Source organism: Amblyomma mixtum, chromosome 8, assembly GCF_055824585.1.
Source record: "Amblyomma mixtum isolate Tamu chromosome 8, ASM5582458v1, whole genome shotgun sequence".
Taxonomy (NCBI): domain Eukaryota; kingdom Metazoa; phylum Arthropoda; class Arachnida; order Ixodida; family Ixodidae; genus Amblyomma; species Amblyomma mixtum.
The window spans coordinates 68327552-68345232 of NC_143019.1; the positions used below are offsets into that span (position 1 = coordinate 68327552).

The window sequence follows — 17681 nt, forward strand, 5'->3', positions numbered from 1 at the left end:
CACTTTCTTGCTTTGGCATTTCTCAACTACAGCTTTCGTCTCTTGAGATAGCTTGCTAGTATCCTGTCAAACCATCCTAGCGCCTATTTCTAGTGCGCACTCCGTAATGACATCTGCGAGATTACTGTTCATTGTCTCAACATGGATCGTCTTACTCATTTAAAGCCGGATATCTGCCCTGCAGCGATATCCCGAATTCCTCAACTTTCCCTCTACCGCAAACTCGTTAATGGCCTTCCGTTTCACTAGTGTTTTCCTTTTTCTCTTCAAGTCTGTGCTGATTCGAGATCTTACCATTCTGTGGTCGTTACAACAAAGCTTTCTGAGGGCCTCCGCATCCTACATAATGTCAGGGTGAGCGGATAGTATCATGTGTATTCGATTTTCATTATCTCCGATGAGACACTTTCAAGTCTACTTCTTCTGTTGTATCCGTAAGAAGGTATTCATGATGTGTAAATAATTCCTCTCTGCAAACTGTTCCAATAACTGCCTCCGGCTGTTTCTGGTAACTGTGCCATAGCCGCCTGCCACCTCGTCTCTGGTCCGCTTTTTGCCTACTTTTGCATCGAAGTCGCCATTAATTGTAATGTGTACACCTCATCTGTCCTAACTTTGGTAAGTTCTATAACATCGCATTTAATACCCGCTCGTTCCTCGAACAGCACTTCCAGGCTACCCTCACTGGATAAGGTTCTAGTGGTAAACGTTGCCAGGTTCAGTTTATAATGGCCGCCTGTCCGCAGCCAGAGATTCTTAGCACCCTCCGCTGCGTCACAAGTCTGACCGCCGTCTGGGTCAGTTACTCCCCAATGGCTGTGGACTGAGGGCCTAGTGTTAATTGGTTTGTTCAAAAAGGTTGTGGCCAAGCACTACACCTGGGTGGCCAAATCTTGCTCTGGTAAAGGAATGCGTTTTCGTTTTTTGTTATTGATCCTAGGCCGCACTGCAGGACTGGTTATGCAATTGCATCGGCACGAGGAGTTGTTTTTTTAAGACCAGGTAGAAAATTGCGTGGCACCTCGATTCGAACCCTAAACCCCTTGCATGCGAGGCTGAGGCTGTATCTCTGCGCCATCGCTGACATCCCTCATTTGAGTGTAATCCTTGAGGTGGTTTTGAGAAAAGGAAAGACGCATAATTCCGTTATTTATTTATTTATTTATTGATACCCTCAGGGTGGGAACATTACAGAGGGGAGTGGATTAATACAACGATATATACGAACACAGCAACAATTTCACAATATAAGTAACAAATACCGTGAATGTGTGGAATATAACTGGAACAGTGTCAAGTGTGCGGGCATACAACAGGATAAATGATTACAACCTAAGAGATAGTTTCTAATTGTAATGTCACATGTCAGTACAGAAAAAACAGCAAAAATACAAATGAAAGAAACTAGGAGAGTGATCTGTTATACAGTACAAAACATGTTAGTAGCTACATATTGTGTATGGCTGACTGAAATAATGAAGGTTGGGTGATCATTGCAACAGAGGAGGGAAGGCGATTCCAGTCTACTGATGTGCGGGGAAGGAATGAATCGGAAAAATGTTTTAGTATTGCATATAAATGTGCCAACTTTGTGAATGTCGTCTAAACGTGATGACACATATAAAGGTGGAATCAATAATTGACCATGCAGAATATTATGGTAAAAGATCTTATGAAACAAAGATAGCCGTGCAAGATTACGCCGGGATGCCAGTGATAAGAGGTTTAGGTTAGATTTCATTGTAGATATGCTGGATGTGCGATTATAGTTAAAACGATGAAGCGAGCTGCATTTTTTTGGATTATTTCGATCTGGTTAATCACGTTTTTAATACCTGGGTCCCATACTGACGATCCATACTCGAGTTGTGAACGAACAAGTGTTTTATAGAACAGAAGCTTAGTATTAGTAGGCGCTGCATGAAAGTTGCGTTTTAAGTACCCTAGCATACGATTAGATTTGTGAATGATGAATTGGACATGAGTTTTCCAGCTGAGGTTAGAAGTGATATGAATGCCCAGATATTTATATGTCGTGACAGATTTAAGAGAAATATTGTTGAGGTGATACGTAGATAAGTCGCAAGTTGTTCGAGATATGCGCATGAATTTACATTTCTTTACGTTAAGCGTCATTTTTCACGTCTCGCACCAAGAGCAAATGTTAATATCAGCTTGAATTGCCTGTATGTCGTCTTCGGTTATTATTTTGCGATAAAGAACACAGTCATCTGCAAATAAGTGAATGGATGAGGTAACGCAGTTAAGTAGATCGTTAATGAAGATTAAGAAAAGCAAAGGCCCGACAACGGTTCCTTGCGGAACGCCGGAAAGAACGGGATGTCGACACGAGTTAACGCTATTGGCAGTTACAAATTGTTCACGGCCGGTTAGAAAACTGTGGATATGGACGCCACTTCTACTCCCTGCACCATTCATGTGTTCACTGACCAGGTGGGCTAGATACACTTGCTACTCAAAGGCCTCGCACATGTACACAGATACACAGCGCTGAAACCAGGGGAGTTCGGTTAAGTGCTTTGGCTTCACAAGTTTCTTCTGTTCTCACATCAAGTCTATGCTTCATAAAACAATACTACTGAATATACATTCAGAGAGTAATGAAACACCTCAGTCGTCATGTGCCTGACATAAGCTTCGTGCGTTTAATAAATTTCGAATTGTGCTGAACGACGGATTCCGGCAGTTTTACTGTTTCGCCTGTGTGAAATGCAATATAGTGGACGAGGCTTCAACTACTGCCACTGTTTCTTAGCGAGATACGGCAACGAAGTGAGCTACGTTGTGCGCTATCAAGACGCGTGTGAACTCGGTCACTTGGTGAACTGTACAGTGCAAATTTAGGGCTCAAATTCGAAGCACAACAATGCAGTTCCTATTAAAAGCAGTTACACTACGTGTTCAGGCTAACCAAGCTCGACGAGCGCTCCTACGCCTAGTAGGCACAGTTGCGGATATCCGCGCATTAGCTGCTCAGTCCTCCCTAGAAAACAACACAGTAAGTATATGAGGGTGGATTCGATAGCGAAACATACGCTTAATGATGTTCTCGCAGGGAGACGACGAACGCGAGTATCCTACCTACGCCAAACGCCTTGCCTATTCCCCGATTGTGTTTTATGTGGACGCCGCAGCATACCCGGACCACGGCAGGTACGCAGTGGCAGTAGTGGACCACCGCTTCTCGACTCTACTCACTGCTTCTGTAGGAGCCGAAACCCCAGAGGCCGCGGAGGGCACCTCCTAGCCATTTCCAATAGGCATTACGAATCCCAAGGCAAAAGGGCTAATGTGATAACAGACCCACAACACGCGTGGAGAAACTTCCTGGTGCCGAGTTCTCCACTACGACAGCCGGCTTATGGCCACTGTATCCCTCACCAAGCGCTACCAAGTCACCTGGACCCCAGGCCACGAAGAACTGGAGGGAAACGAGAGGGCACCTACTCTAGTTCGAGGCATCATCAATCCAGCTGGGCTACAGACCGTGCCCGCTTTTACCCTCCTGCCTTGCAGGTATAACCAAAGCCTCGAGTTTCAGCGTACTCAAAAGAGGCACTTTCCGCCATCACAAAGAAAATTAGGCACGCCAGATGTCGTCTCTTGGCGGCAGATACAAACTAACACATTTCCAAACCTTCATTACATCTTATATAGCCAACATTATGCAGCGATACGTCACCCTGATGCGAAGCCCGCGCTACACTCTTCCACATTTCGTATGGATGTGGGGCCAAACCAAAGAATCTGCAGACGGAAGGTGCATCTTTCGAGCGGTGGGAGGCGCTGCTGACCAGCGATAACCTGGAGGACGAACAGGCCTTCATAGAGCAGGTCCGCAGTGGAGCTCAAGCCAGTGGAGCCATAGAGTTTCGTACTATTACCTAGAGAGAAAGCCGGCAGCCCGTCTATGGGAGTTTGCATAGATGCCCCTCGAGACCACTTCAGCCACCATCGGCGCTCAAAGCATCATGGGGCGGTGAGCTACCGACTGCAGAACTTCAACTTTTGACCAAAAAATAATAGAAAAATAGAGCTGTTCACAACTACGAATGTCGTAACATAAAATATCCTGTCTGTAATTTGCAACAAACGAGCAGAAAGCATGTAAATGCAAAGTTTGCCCAAAATAAGAGATGGCTAGCTTTCCTATTCGCCAAGTAATCAACACTACAAAAACTAATATGTCGTAAATAACAAGCGCATTTTTAACAGTAAATATGTTTTTAAAAAAATGTGGTTGCTTAGATACTGTAAGAGGTTTTTTAATGGCATTTCGGAAAAGTGAAACCTTTTATTGGCGTCGTGTGTCGTTGCGTTTTCACTACTATGGCTTTTGCACACTGCGTTCGCGCGAAAGTCGCCTGCGCACACACGAACAGCGTTTTCGGAATGAAATTGTTAGTAGTGCCACTCCGTGTTTCCGAAAAATTACGACTGTCCCGCGACAAGTAGCTCACCGTCCCATGATGCTTTCAGCGTCCATGGTGGCTGAAGAGCAGCGCCGCCAGCTTTCCCCCTAGGTAATAACTCTATGAGTGGAGCCCTGGAATCAGGGCAACACCCATAAGCTGGCACAACTCTCCCTCTTTTTAATAGAGTTTTCCTCCTTGTCTTCTCCTTTTTGCCCACTGAACTGAGCAGCCGTCATCAAGCAGTGCCAGGCACAGTTGAAAACCAGGCGTAAACGGAAAAGAAGTGCCGCCGCGTGCCTGCACGCGCAAAAGAAGAAAAAAAAACTGTAGTGGCGTGTGTTCAGAAAGGCAAGCCTCCTGCTGTCCAACTCAACGATAAAGAAAACAACCCAGCTGATTCCAGAAATTCGCCGAAAGAAGGAACAAGGGTTCTGTAGAAGCCGGCTCCCGAAGAAAGCAGAGGCAAAGCTACCGGGAGGAGACCTCCGTGTTCCTCTGCGAGGCATGGGTGCCTCTCGCTGTGGCCTGTCACTGTAATTTGACTCACTGTGACTGCGGGGTTCTTTGTGCCGTGTACATAGGGAGGAGGGCCTTATGCTTCTTTGTAGGGCTTGGGTGTCTCTCGTTGTGGTGCGGAGTCTTGCTTGATCGTGACAGTGACTGCAGTTTTTTCTTCGTGCCGTACTCACTGCGCTCTAGCTGCCTGGCTCTAATAGTGACCTTCCCTGTGCTCTGCCTGTGGTTTTCGTTTTTTTCTCTGTTCTCTACTTTTACTCTTTGTCTGTGCCTCTGACTGTTCTGTGACTGCTTTTTCACGTTTTTTTTTTGGTTTTCACTTCCTTGCTTTTCGCTTTAAATTAAGTTTTTTTAGCGTTTAGCTCCTTTTCTTTTTTGTATTGGCTTTAAGCCCGGTAAAGCGTCACTGGCCCGTGCTCTCCTCTCTCTCTCTCATTTATGCCGCCGCGGTGGCTCAGCGGTTATGGTGCTCGGCTGCTGACCCAAAAGACGCGGGTTCGATCCCGGCCGCGGCGGCTAGAATTTCTTTGGAGGAGAAATTCTAGAGGCCCGTGTACTGTGCGATGTCAGTGCACGTTAAAGAACCCCGGGTGGTCGAAATTTCCGGAGCCCTCCACTACGGCGTCTCTCATAGCCTTAGTCGCTTTGGGACCCCATAAACCAAACCAAACCTCTCATTTATGTTTTTGTGTTTTTTTTTCTGTGAGGTCCAATAAAAGGGTAATAGGGCAGCATTGGCTGCACCTGTCAGAGATGTGGATGGCCCTGCCTGAGAAGTGTCCTGAAGCTGGAGTATTGTATTACCATTCATACTAACATTGGTTTGCTCAGAGGATGTCAGTTGGACCGACACCGCAGTGGGGGACGGGGCACGCACACATCAACAGTGGTGTACTGTGTGCCCATTGCCACCGGACGCCGCTGCGCCCCCCCCCCCCCCCCCCTCCCCGTCCGGCCATGGCAAAAACGTAACACCGGGATGTATATTCATTGAACTTTTTTTTCTGCCTCAGTGTAGGATATATTTTCACATACTTTCAGACAGATTGTTTGATTTTATTTTTTTTGCAGATGTGGGATTTCGGCACATTTGCCACAGTTCTTCTTGCCTCTATATGTCTTGCTGCCATGACTGCCATATTGTGTTAGAACAATGTGAGTTATTTCTTCTCCTTGGCGCCTTACAGTGATGCGACAAATGGAGCTCGTTGCATCCTCCGTCATTAGCTTCCGCTCATAAATTACTCCCTTAACGCTGTTCAGGCTTCGGTCAGGTGTTACTGTAATGTCAAGTTAAGCATGTGTCTGTTGTGTGAGTAATGCATCACTCTGTTTCTTCGACTTCACCTGTACAAGCAGATACCCTGAGGAGAGCTTTTTTTTCCTTCATATTCTTCCCCTATACTACTTGCACTTTCACGCCGTTGCAATACTACTTGCACTTTCACGCTGTTGCGTGCCGCGGCCGGTGACCACCATCGTGCCGCGGCCGGTGGCCACCATCGCGTCGCGGCGGTGACCACCATTGACCTTCATTTGACCTTGATTGCATTACATTGGATTAGATTAGATAGATTGGATTGGATTGGATTGTATTGGATTGGAGTGGAGTGGATTTAATTGGATTGGGATGGATTGGATGGGATTGGATTGGTTTGGATTGGACTGCATTGGATTGCATAACCGATGCATCACCACAAGTCTAACCACAAGCACCACCACCAGCTACACTACGAGCTGTACCATGGCGTAGCTACGGATATTGCTTTCGCAATTACCGGGCTTAACCACGCTAAGCCGCACATTTTTTGTATCGCGAACACGATTGCGCTGCCACTGGAGCATGTTGCTCAATAGCGTGCACTATCGGGAACGGGGGGAAATTTTCAGGAGATTTCGGAGTTGAAACTCATTCTTTCAGTGCGGTACCGTTTCCGGTTCCAGCCATTGTGCTGAGGGGGGGGGGGGGGGGCGGGATTCAGAATTCATGCCGCGTGTATGGATTAAGGTTTACTATTCTGTCGCTTGTGCCTCACCCTTATAGAAACAAGAAGGTCCTGGAGCCTCCCTCCAGGTATACAAACGCGGAGCCCGTCGGCCGGGGCTTCACTATGTCCCCTACCGCCAACGTTCATGGTTTCTACCCTTCACCTTATAACCTCTGCCACGGTGCGGATTACTGCTTCGGTATGAGAGCTGAGGGTCCGTGGTGGCGCCAAGCACCATCACCTTGTGATGCAAGGTGCCCCTGTGGGAGTAGCCAGTGGGGGTAGCCATCACTGAATTAAGCTAGCGAGTTGTTCCGGCGCCGTGCGGGGGATTTGATGACGATTTTAATTTTTTGTTGCAGCGGAATTGTGATAAGTGAAGTACGCTCACCTGAAATCCATCATAAATATAAATCAACCCTTAACTCAGGGTGGTGAGCAAATCACCATAGCTGCCTCTTAAGTGAATGCCGCGCAGTCCTCAGAGTCAGGGCAAGAGGAATGCGTCAGTTTCATCCATGCTTCACTAAAGTGAAACTGCACTTCGGGCTAAGCCGAGAACACCGGATGGGGAGAAAGTAGTTGTCCAGTTAGGAAGGTATTACCCCATACCTGCGTCACGTGCCAGCGCGTTGTCGACTGCTTTCTCTGTGAAGTTATGACGTCGCACTTAACGAGACATGTCAATCGTGGGCCATGTGTGAAGTGACAAGTCACGAGACGTTTGGCGCGTTCGACAGCACGTACGCGCGTCTGTGCTTGCGGTCATCCGTGCCAATGTGAGACTACGCTGTTTAAGGCGTGAAATGTCCCGGAAACTATTATCGGTCGAATAAGATTAAGGAAAGCGATGAATCCATCGGTTCATCGACATTTTTTCAGGCAGAGTATTACTGAAGAGGAGAATGATTTAATGGCTGAAATAGAGAGGAAGGTGTCATACAAATATGCATAAAATAAAGAGAAAACCTTTCAAAACTAAAAACTTGGCGAGAAGTAACCACAAAAACTGTAAATTAATCGGCACATAACACGAAAAATTAAAAGCAACAGACATTTAGCTGGTTCATTATTTATTATTTCAGTGATACATGCGGCCTATAGCAATGCTGTAACGGTAGCACAGCTTGCTAACAAAGGCAAGAAAATATTACAGTAAAATCTCTCTGCAAAGCTTGAAGACTAAGTTTCAGTTCAGGAGACTGTGAGGCAGGTCGCGTGTTTGGACGAGTTCGTGTATTCGTCCGTCAGGAAGAGGCCGAGCTTCTTGATCATAGCCGTCCTCGAGTAGTTTCCCTCGAGCAGCGAAGTCGGGCACGCGGCAGCATCGCTATCGAAGTTCACGTGGTCTGCGGCGACGGTGAACACGGTGTCGGTCAGGTTAAACTTGGCGTCGCACAGCTGCGTTGGTGTCAGCGTGCGAGAAAAGGGGTGAGTGGTTCTGCCATAAGCATAAAGAAGGACCCGTAATATTACTAGATCAGGCTAGTTGCAATATAAGCGCACCAAAAACGCGCGCGCACAAACAACTACACAACACTTGCCTTCACAGCATTTATTGCTGGCATATGAAACGGGGCTGGATTGAAGCTTCCAAGAACTGATCGATTTGCTTTCATAAATGGCTCAAGTAAGGCACTGCACGGACAGAACGCTGATTTTTAAGCCGCTGGCAACAACTTAGCGACACACTCAGCGGCAAGTAATGCTCTCGCATTTACAAACAATACAAATTGCTCAGTAGCTGCAGAAGTTCTTTTCGCGTACAGCCGGATTTCATTCACTCCTGCTTTCATTAAGAAACACACACGGTACCATAAAGGTGGTATCTGGAACGGTTGCGTGAGCACACAGCGGAGAAACCACTGCCAGAAGTGTGCGCACTTTAAGGGCATAAATACATGCTGAAGGTAAAAATATTCAATGAAAATTCGTATTGCTCCTACCTTTCCTAAAATATGGCTCATCATAATTAAACCTGAAAAGAATAGCGTCCACTTTGACTCGATACTGAAATTAGAGTTGAAAACTAATACTCCGTTGGCTGCGATCGGCCATATGACGCAACACAGGGCGCAGCAGCTTCGGCGCAGCGAGATCTGCTGAGCTGGTTAGGTGCATATGTAGCATAGAGGGGAGGTAGACGAAAGGCTCTTTTCCCGAGAATTTATCCCGAGAAATGCTCAGCGACAAGCCTTGGGAAAAAAAGGGCCCGCAAAGCACTCTAGCGCCAAAGGCAGACTTCGGTCTCTCTACGACTGCTTATCCGTGCAGGCGGGAAGCTGAGGAAAGCCGAAAGTTGGGCAAGTTGGATGACGTTCATGATGTAACAATAGCGCACAAGGAACACAAGGGACGGAAAGGAAACGATGCAGACATGGGAACGTGGGGTTGATGAAAGATCATTTGCGAGAATTCTAACTGAAAAGAGACTAGGCCTCGGGTCTATTGTGCCCATAGTCAAATCCATTATACCCGCCGCTCTGGCGGCCACTCCAAGCCGCTCCCGATGCTGCCAGGAACGTCTTAATTGTGCAACTGCTTGTGATACTATTCAAAAAGCGACCCTTAAGGTATTTAGAAAGACAGAATATGTGTTAGAGTTCACCGCAAAGTTATATTAGAGGGCAGCGCTTTGGCGCCCGTTTCTGCGTTTCGCGGCGTCGCCGTCCCCGTTGTCCGTTGTAACTAGCAGTGACACCATTTTAAGCTAAGCCGGAGCTCGGAAAGCACAGGGTGAAATTGATAAATTAGTTTTTGAGGAAAGGAAACGCGCGGTTTCTGTCTCTCAAGGCCGCGAAACCAATGGAGCGGGAGCTTGGGAAGCAGAGGGTGAAGTTGATAAATTGGTTTTTGAGGAAAGGAAATGGGCAGTATCTGTCCCAACATCTCGGTGGGCACCTGAACCAGAGGGAAGGCGCATAACAGGCGCATAATTGCCGTCTTGGAACAGTGGACACCTCAATCGTGCTTAAAGCTACTGGCGGTAGTGAAAGATGAGCGTTGCATGCGTTGGCACTGATAACGTTGTGCCAGAAACGCGGCGCTGAAGCCATAGACCGTCGGCGTTCGTTGTGTCCATTGGCACTGGCATTGACAACAGTTTACGCTCCGATCATTTTAAGGAAAGGAAGTGCGCATAACTGGCTCTCTGGGTCAGTGGACGCGTGAAACGCGCTATTAGGTCCGTGAGATTAAGACAGAGGGGTGTGGGTGCAAGCGTGAGCGCTGACACGGTGAGCGAATTCTCGCCATCAGCCATTACCTGCCACCTTCCAGAGTGCGAGGGTGGGTGGAGACTTTAATGTAGATATAAAGAAAAACAGGAACTTCTCAACACTTATGCGGGAGAACGTCCCGTTCCTCTCGCTCGTAACCTCGTAACGCCTCCCACAGGGTTCGAGGGTGGGTGGAAACTTTAATGTAGATATAAAGGCAGACAGGAATTTCTCAACACTTATGCGGGAAAACGTCCCGTTCCTCTCGCTCGTAACCTCGTAACGCCTCCCACAGACTTGGTCCTATCCAGGGACAATTTTCCCCTGTTGTCCGGACTCACCCAGCCCAGCCCAACAAAAAAAAACAAGCCTGGACAGTGTTGTTGAAAAAGTCTTAGACACCTCTTCCTCTTCACACAGGCACATGACATCCGTGACAGCACATCCCAGTCTACAACAAGCCCTGGCAAAATCTCAGGAGGAGGCATCAGCGGCTAAAACAGAAGCTACAGCAGCCCGAGCCGATGCCGCCGCCCTTCGACAAAATATCGGCAAGCTGGAAGCCCAGATAAGGGCTCTTGCCGCTGGTTCTACCATTTCATTTGTCTCCACTCCTACCACATCACAAACTCCGCCTCCCAGCCCGCCTACCGCCCATACCTCGTCCACACACCCCGAACCTATTTCCTCTCCTGATTTGCTAGCAGCGGAGGCTGGCACTGATCCCTTTACAAATTCACTTCCGTGCACAACGCCCCCTCCCTCCGCATCTATCTCACTAAACAACATACCTACCCTCCTTGAAACATTTGCAGATCGCATTGAGGCCAAATTGCAGGATGCTATAAGTCGCATCAACGAGGAATGCACACCTCTCAAAGACGCAGTAATCCGCAAAACACAAGACAACGCTATTCTTAACCACCGATTCGACATGCTAACGCAAGGATTCTCTGATCGCTGTAACAATCTTGAGTCCCGGCTCCCAAAGCGTGACCCCACACCAAGCAGACGCAAGAGGCCCAAGGCACCGTAGGAACAAGCCAACTCTATCCCTGCCATAGTTCAGGGTTCCCAACCCCCCGTTACCTCCTCTATGGATTGTCATGATGGCAGTTCCAATCCGTAATCTTACGCTCTGGCAGTGGAACTGCCAGGGATTTGGTAAGAAACATCACGTGATCCCCCAAATGCTGCCTTGCGCTACAGGACCCGACATCCTTGCCCTGCAGGAACCTTAAACCCAATCACTCTACCCGGCTATGCCCCTGTTCTGATCACATCCCCCCCACACCCCCTCGGGTAGCATTTCTGGTTCGTTGTTCAATATCCACCATCTCCTATTGCATAGTGATTGAAGACATTGATCACCTAATTGAGCTTGTGCTGCGACACGCTCGAGCGAACAGTATCTTCATCCTAAACCTACATAGCCACCCTAAGAGCCTTCAAGGTAACATCGAACGCCTGTTTACCCTTGCGAAGCGTATAGCCAACAAGTGCCCCTTACTCGTCGTGGGAGACTTTAACGCCCGACATACAGCCTGGGGTTACCCACACGACACACCGAAAGGACGTCGGGTATGGTTAGCCGCGCAACAGGCTGGTCTCTCCCTGCTCACAGACCCTACTTTTCCTACACGCACGGGAAACAGTCTCTGTAAAGACACCACGCCAGACCTCACGTTCGCACATCGCCTCCCTCACGCCACATGGTGCAACAGACAAGAGAATCTAGGTAGCGACCATTTCATCATCGAGATTCTCTTACACATTCAACTACACCGCACGCCTCCAAGAGGCTCCACTCTCACCAAGTGGGACTCTTTCCGCTCATGCAGAACAGCGCGCACCTTCGCCCCCATCACGGACATCATCGAATAGACCGAGCAGCTAAAAAGCGATGTCCGATCCGTAACTCGTACTATACCCGAAGTCTGCCCAAGTGACATAATTGACTCCCTCCTCCTACATTTATGGGAGGCCAAAACAGGCCTAGAGCGACGCTGTGAAAGGCTGCGATGGAACCGGACACTTAAGCGTCGCCTAGCCCGCCTTAACAAAGAGATAGAAACACACGCAGCGAATATTTCACGCCAAAACTGGGAATCGATCTGCAACAAGCTTGATGGCAATGTGAGTCTGTCTCAGACCTGGAACCTCTTTAGGCACTTAATAGACTCCACTCAGTCTAAGACTACCCAGAGACACGCCCTCACCAAGCTCATGCATACTTCCGATATACCTCCACCAGACCTCCTCCAAGAACTTCGAAATTAATACATCACCACATACCCTCCTGCAAACCACCCTGATTATGGAGGCCCCACTAACGACCAGCTTGACCAACCCATTACAGAAGCAGAGGTCCAGGCTGAACTCCAGACACTTAACCAATCCACAGCCCCCACCCAGACGGGGTACATAACAAGGCTTTCAGGAATCTCGACGCACAATCCATTGCTGCACTTACAGAACACTTCAATGAGTGCTGGCAACTGGGCACCCTCCCACCACAATGGAAACAGGCGAAAGTCATCTTCATGCCCAAACATGGCAAACCTCTGCTCACTTCTTACCTCAGACCCATCACCCTCACATCTTCTGTTGGCAAACTCATGAAGCATGTACTCCAGAGCAGGCTTTGCCATTACCTAGAAAGCAACAATCTCATGCCCACTAGCATGTTTGCAATTCGACCAGAGCTTTCCGCAATGGACGTTTTCTTGCAGCTAAAACATCACATTTTCGACTCACCGACCTCCGACACTAAAACTATCTTAGGGATCTCACTAAGGCTTTTGATAATGTTACACACACAGCTATTCTAGAAAACCTTACGGCCCTGGTAGTCGGCGCCAGGATGTGCAACTACATTCGTGACTTCCTCAGCCAGCGCACAGCCACGCTTATCTTCGGCGACCAGAGCCTACCAGGGATCACGCTGGGAGCACGAGGTACGCCCCAGGGAGCCGTCCTCTCCCCTATTTTATTCAGCATAGCACTTCTTCACCTACCTCAACAGCTAGCTCAAATTCCCGACATCCATTTCAGCCTCTACGCTGACGACATCACTTTCTGGGCAAACCATGGCAGTGATGCCTAAATAGAAGAACACCTACAATTGGCACTAACCACCAGCGACGCATATGTACGGGAGAGTGGCCTGACCTGCTCCCCTTCAAAATCGGAGCTCTTTGTCTACCGGCCCAAACAACATGACTCAGTCAGTGCACCCATCTCCCTCACCCTAGGTACCCATCCCATCCCACTAGTGCACAAAATCCTCGTGCTAGGCCTAGTTCTGCAATCCCACGGTGCGCACGGAGAAGTATAAAGACACTTCAAGCACACGCTCAACACACCACTCGACTGATTCCCCACATAGCGAACCGCAGGGCTGGCCTACGCGAGCGAAACACGACTCGCCTCACCCAGGCTTACATCATAAGCCGCACCACATATGCCCTTCCAGGCCTACCTCTCAAACAGAAGGAGAGAGACCGGGTAAATGCGCTCCTACGTAGTTACACGAGAACAGCTCTACGTCTTCCCCCCGGCACATCCAACGACCGACACCTCAAACTCGGTGTACACAACACCTTTGAGGAGCTCAAAGAAGCTACCTTTACGGCACAAATATCCCGTTTATAAAACTCAGAGGCTGGTCGTACTTCATTGTCCCAGTTGAGCCTGACCACATTTACAGAGCCTACCGAGGGGGTCCCCCTTTCTGCTGCCCTCTGCTATAATCTCAACGTAACCCCCATCCCCAAGAATATGCACCCTGAGCGAGACAGGGAACGCAGAGTAGCAAGGGCTCGGACCCTCCACAAACAGTATAGCGAGGACCATGGGGTGGTCTATGTGGACGCAGTGGAATATACGACAGGCTCCCGTATGGCCCTGGAGGTAGCCGACAATAATGCAAAGCTTCTAACCTCCAGCTCAATCACTACCAATTTGACCGCAGAGGCAGAAGAGGCAGCCATCGCGCTTGCTCTCATTTCTACAATCTTTCACAGAAATTATCTCCGATTCCAAATCTGCCATTTTAAAATCTGCCAAGGGCTTTATATCCAGCACCGCTGCTCGTTTACTACGTTTCTGGCAGCCACGGCGCTTCATAACCCTCATCTGGACGCCAGCACATGCTGGACTCCCTGGCAACGAGGAGGCTCGTTTCCTAACCAGAGGTCTCACATTCCGGACAGGAGTCGAGCCCCCCCACCCCCTACGAGCCTCGGAGCGCCTGCTCTCCTTCCGTGACGTTCTCTCGTACTACCGAGACAAACGAAGGGAATACGCACCCCCAGCTCCATCCCCCACCATAGCGCAGGCTGCACATTTGCGACAACTACAAGCCCGGACTGCTCCATACCCAATACTGCTGCATGCCCCATACCCAGACCAATTCCTGTCATCATGCAAACTTTGCGGCAAACCAGGAAACTTCTTAATCACCCTCCTCACATTCCCCACTTTCCCTCATCCCCCCTCACCAACCGCGGCGGAGTCTTACTGGGAGTCTCTTCTGACCAGCTCGTCCGCTCAAGACCACGCCGGATCATCTCCAGCGCTCACAGAAGGATTGCGCTCCAGGGGCTATCCTTCGCGTTGTAAGGGTGCCTCCTCCTCACATTGAGGAGGCATATAAGTGCCATTTAGGGGGCTTCGCCCCCACGATTTACATCACTGGCAATAAACGTTTCCACCACCACCACCACAGCTGGCAACGTCCACGTAATACACAGGTTGTTGGTTGCCATAGTATTCCTAGTGTCTATAGCCTAGTACGCATACCCAGTACGCATAGTCATAGTGCAGGTATGTCTGGCTAATACTGGGGTATAGCTGCCGATGGGAAGATCCAACTTCACGTAACCTGATTTAGGCCCCCGGTCACCAGGGGCTCCAACGAAACGAACTGGCCGATTAGGCTGCCCGCGCAATCACTCCGCGCGCGATCTCCCTGTCCTTAGAAGCCTACTCCCAATCAGAAAATATGGCCCTTACATTCAAACGCATCACCGATTACTACAAAGAGGAGCACCGGCGCTACCCGACCCCTTGTAAGTGACTGGATCGCGCTGACGAGCGCCTCCTCATCAAAATTCTCGCTACCACTGTACTGTGCCCAGCGGTGCTTAAACTTTCAACCCATCCTTTGATGGCGCGTGCCAGTTCTATGGGGAGGTGGCTGACACCTTCTATCTCACTCATCTATCTCCCACAACCCCAACCCCACAAGAGAGGACTGGGAGGCTGCCCTGCTTGTCTGTCAAGACCTGAAGACCCAAAAGGCCTTGGTTGAACAGACGCGGGCGGCGCTGCTTGCCACTGGGTCCCCGGAATAGGGGCTCCACCTTGTTTTGTGAGGGGAATGGGCCAATAGGGCTCTACTCCAATATCTCTCTCTAAAAAAATTAATAGAAAAATATTTTTCACCACCACCATCCCACAGCTGTGACAACCTCGCGAAATACTTGCGCACACCTCGTTGTTGAGAACCAGGCATTGGTGCAGCAAGTCAAGCGTATATCCATCTATTTCTCCGACCACAAAGCTTCCTTCATTACAATCAAGAATTGTTACTGCAGTGTTTCCAGAAGAAGGAATGTGTGAGAAATAACAATTTCTCTGTAATTGAACACACATGTCTTGCTCGAATTCTTTGCCTCAAGCTATCGAAACGCTGAAGCCGCTCATGAGCTGCACTCAAATTTCGCACCAGAAGTAACGTAATCGTCTGCAATTTACTTTTTTTTACACATTTTTCTTTTTCAAGGAACACTACACTAAGTTCTTGATGGTCATGAAGGAACATTTGTGGTTGGAGAAATAGATGGGTATATGCTGCACTTGCTGCACCAATGCCTGGTTCTCGAAGACGAGCCCTATGCAGCTACTTCAGAGCTTGTAGCAGCCGTGGGAGGCGTTACGAGCGAGAGGAATGGGATGCTCTCCCGCATAAGTGGTAAGAATTTCCTGTTTGTCTTTATCTTGACGACTCTAAAAGGGCGGCCGTATAAGTACGGGCGAAATTTGGTCACTGCCCACACAATTGCCAGGCATTCCTTTTCAGTGGTGGAATAGTTTGCCTCCGAGCGTGACAAGGTGCGGCTTGCGTAGGCGATTACGCGTTCGATACCATCTTGCCACTGCACAAGGACCGCACCGAGGCCGATGTTGCTGGCGTCTGTGTGCAGTTCAGTGTCGGCTGACTCGTCGAAGTGGCCAAGGATGGGCGTACTTTGGAGACGAGTGCGGAGGTCTTCGAAGGCCTGTTGTTGCTCCTGGCCCCAGAAGAACGGTTCGGCATCTTTCGAGAGGCGGATGAGGGGCTCAGCAATCTGGGAGAAGTGCCGCACAAAACGCCGATAATAGGCGCAGATGCCCAGAAAGCGGCGCACACTTCGCTTATCGGTTGGCATGGGAAAAGCAGCGACGGCGGCTGTCTTATCGGGATCAGGGCTTACTCCCTTAGCGCTCACGATGTGGCCCAGAAACTTCAACTCCTGGAAAGCGAAGTGACACTTTTCGGGCTTGAGGGAAAGACCGGCCGAACGAATTGCGGCGAACACGGCACGCAGGCGCCTCACGTGCTCTTCGAACGTAGCGGAGAAGATGACAACGTCATCCAGGTAGACGAGGCAGGACTGGCATTTTAGGTCGGCAAGCACGGTGTCCATCATCCGCTGGAAGGTGGCAGGAGCCGAGCACAGTCCGAAAGGGAGCACCCGGAATTCGTACAGACTATCCGGTGTAATAAAGGCGGTCTTTTCCCGGTCGCGCTCATCCACCTCGATCTGCCAATAGCCACTACGTTAATCTAGTGACGAGAAATACGTGGCGTGGCGTAGCCGGTCCAGGGACTCATCAATCCGCGGCAGAGGATAAACGTCCTTTGGTAACTTTATTTAGACGCCTGTAATCAACACAGAACCGTAGGGTTGCATCATTCTTCGCCACAAGAACAACAGGCGATGCCCACGGGCTCGTCGACGGCTGTATCACGTCGTCCTGGAGCATTTCTTGAACTTGTCGGCGAATAGCGTCACGTTCCTTCGAAGAGACCCGATAAGGCGGCTGGTATAACGGTCGCTAGTTTGCGTCAACAATAATGCGATGCTTTGTGAGCGGAGTCTGCCTAACTTTAGAGGTCGATGCAAAACAGTCGCGGAAAGATTCGATAATGCTCTCCAGGCAGCGTTTCTGATGAGACGGGAGGTTCGGGTTCACGTCGGTCTTGATGGGAGTGGTCGGTGCCTCCACTGACGCCGGGATTTCGGACAACGCGTGCTGTCCTGCGAATTCACAAAGTTCTTCGAAATACGCAATAGCTGTTTTGCCAGGCAAACACTGAGGCGCAGAACCAAAATTGGTCGCCAGAAGTTCGGTTCGCCCACTGTTCAATTCAATAATTCCGCGAGCTACACAGACTTGCCGACCAAGGAGCAGTGAGATGTTGGTTTCAGCGATGCCACGAGTGCTGGGGCTGTTATCGCACTCTACGGTAACAA

At 49.3% G+C, this 17681-nt stretch overlaps 1 protein-coding gene across 1 annotated transcript in view; it reads right to left on the reverse strand.

The window, feature by feature from the left end:
* Positions 1-8039: 8039 nt before the first annotated feature.
* The window catches only part of LOC149332856 (uncharacterized), a 51893-nt gene continuing 42251 nt past the window's right edge, over positions 8040-17681 (reverse strand). The window contains exon 3 of the mRNA XM_089557570.1: positions 8040-8341. Coding sequence (XP_089413696.1) covers positions 8135-8341 — 207 coding nt within the window. The 3' untranslated portion in view covers positions 8040-8134. The remainder of the gene's footprint in view (positions 8342-17681) is intronic.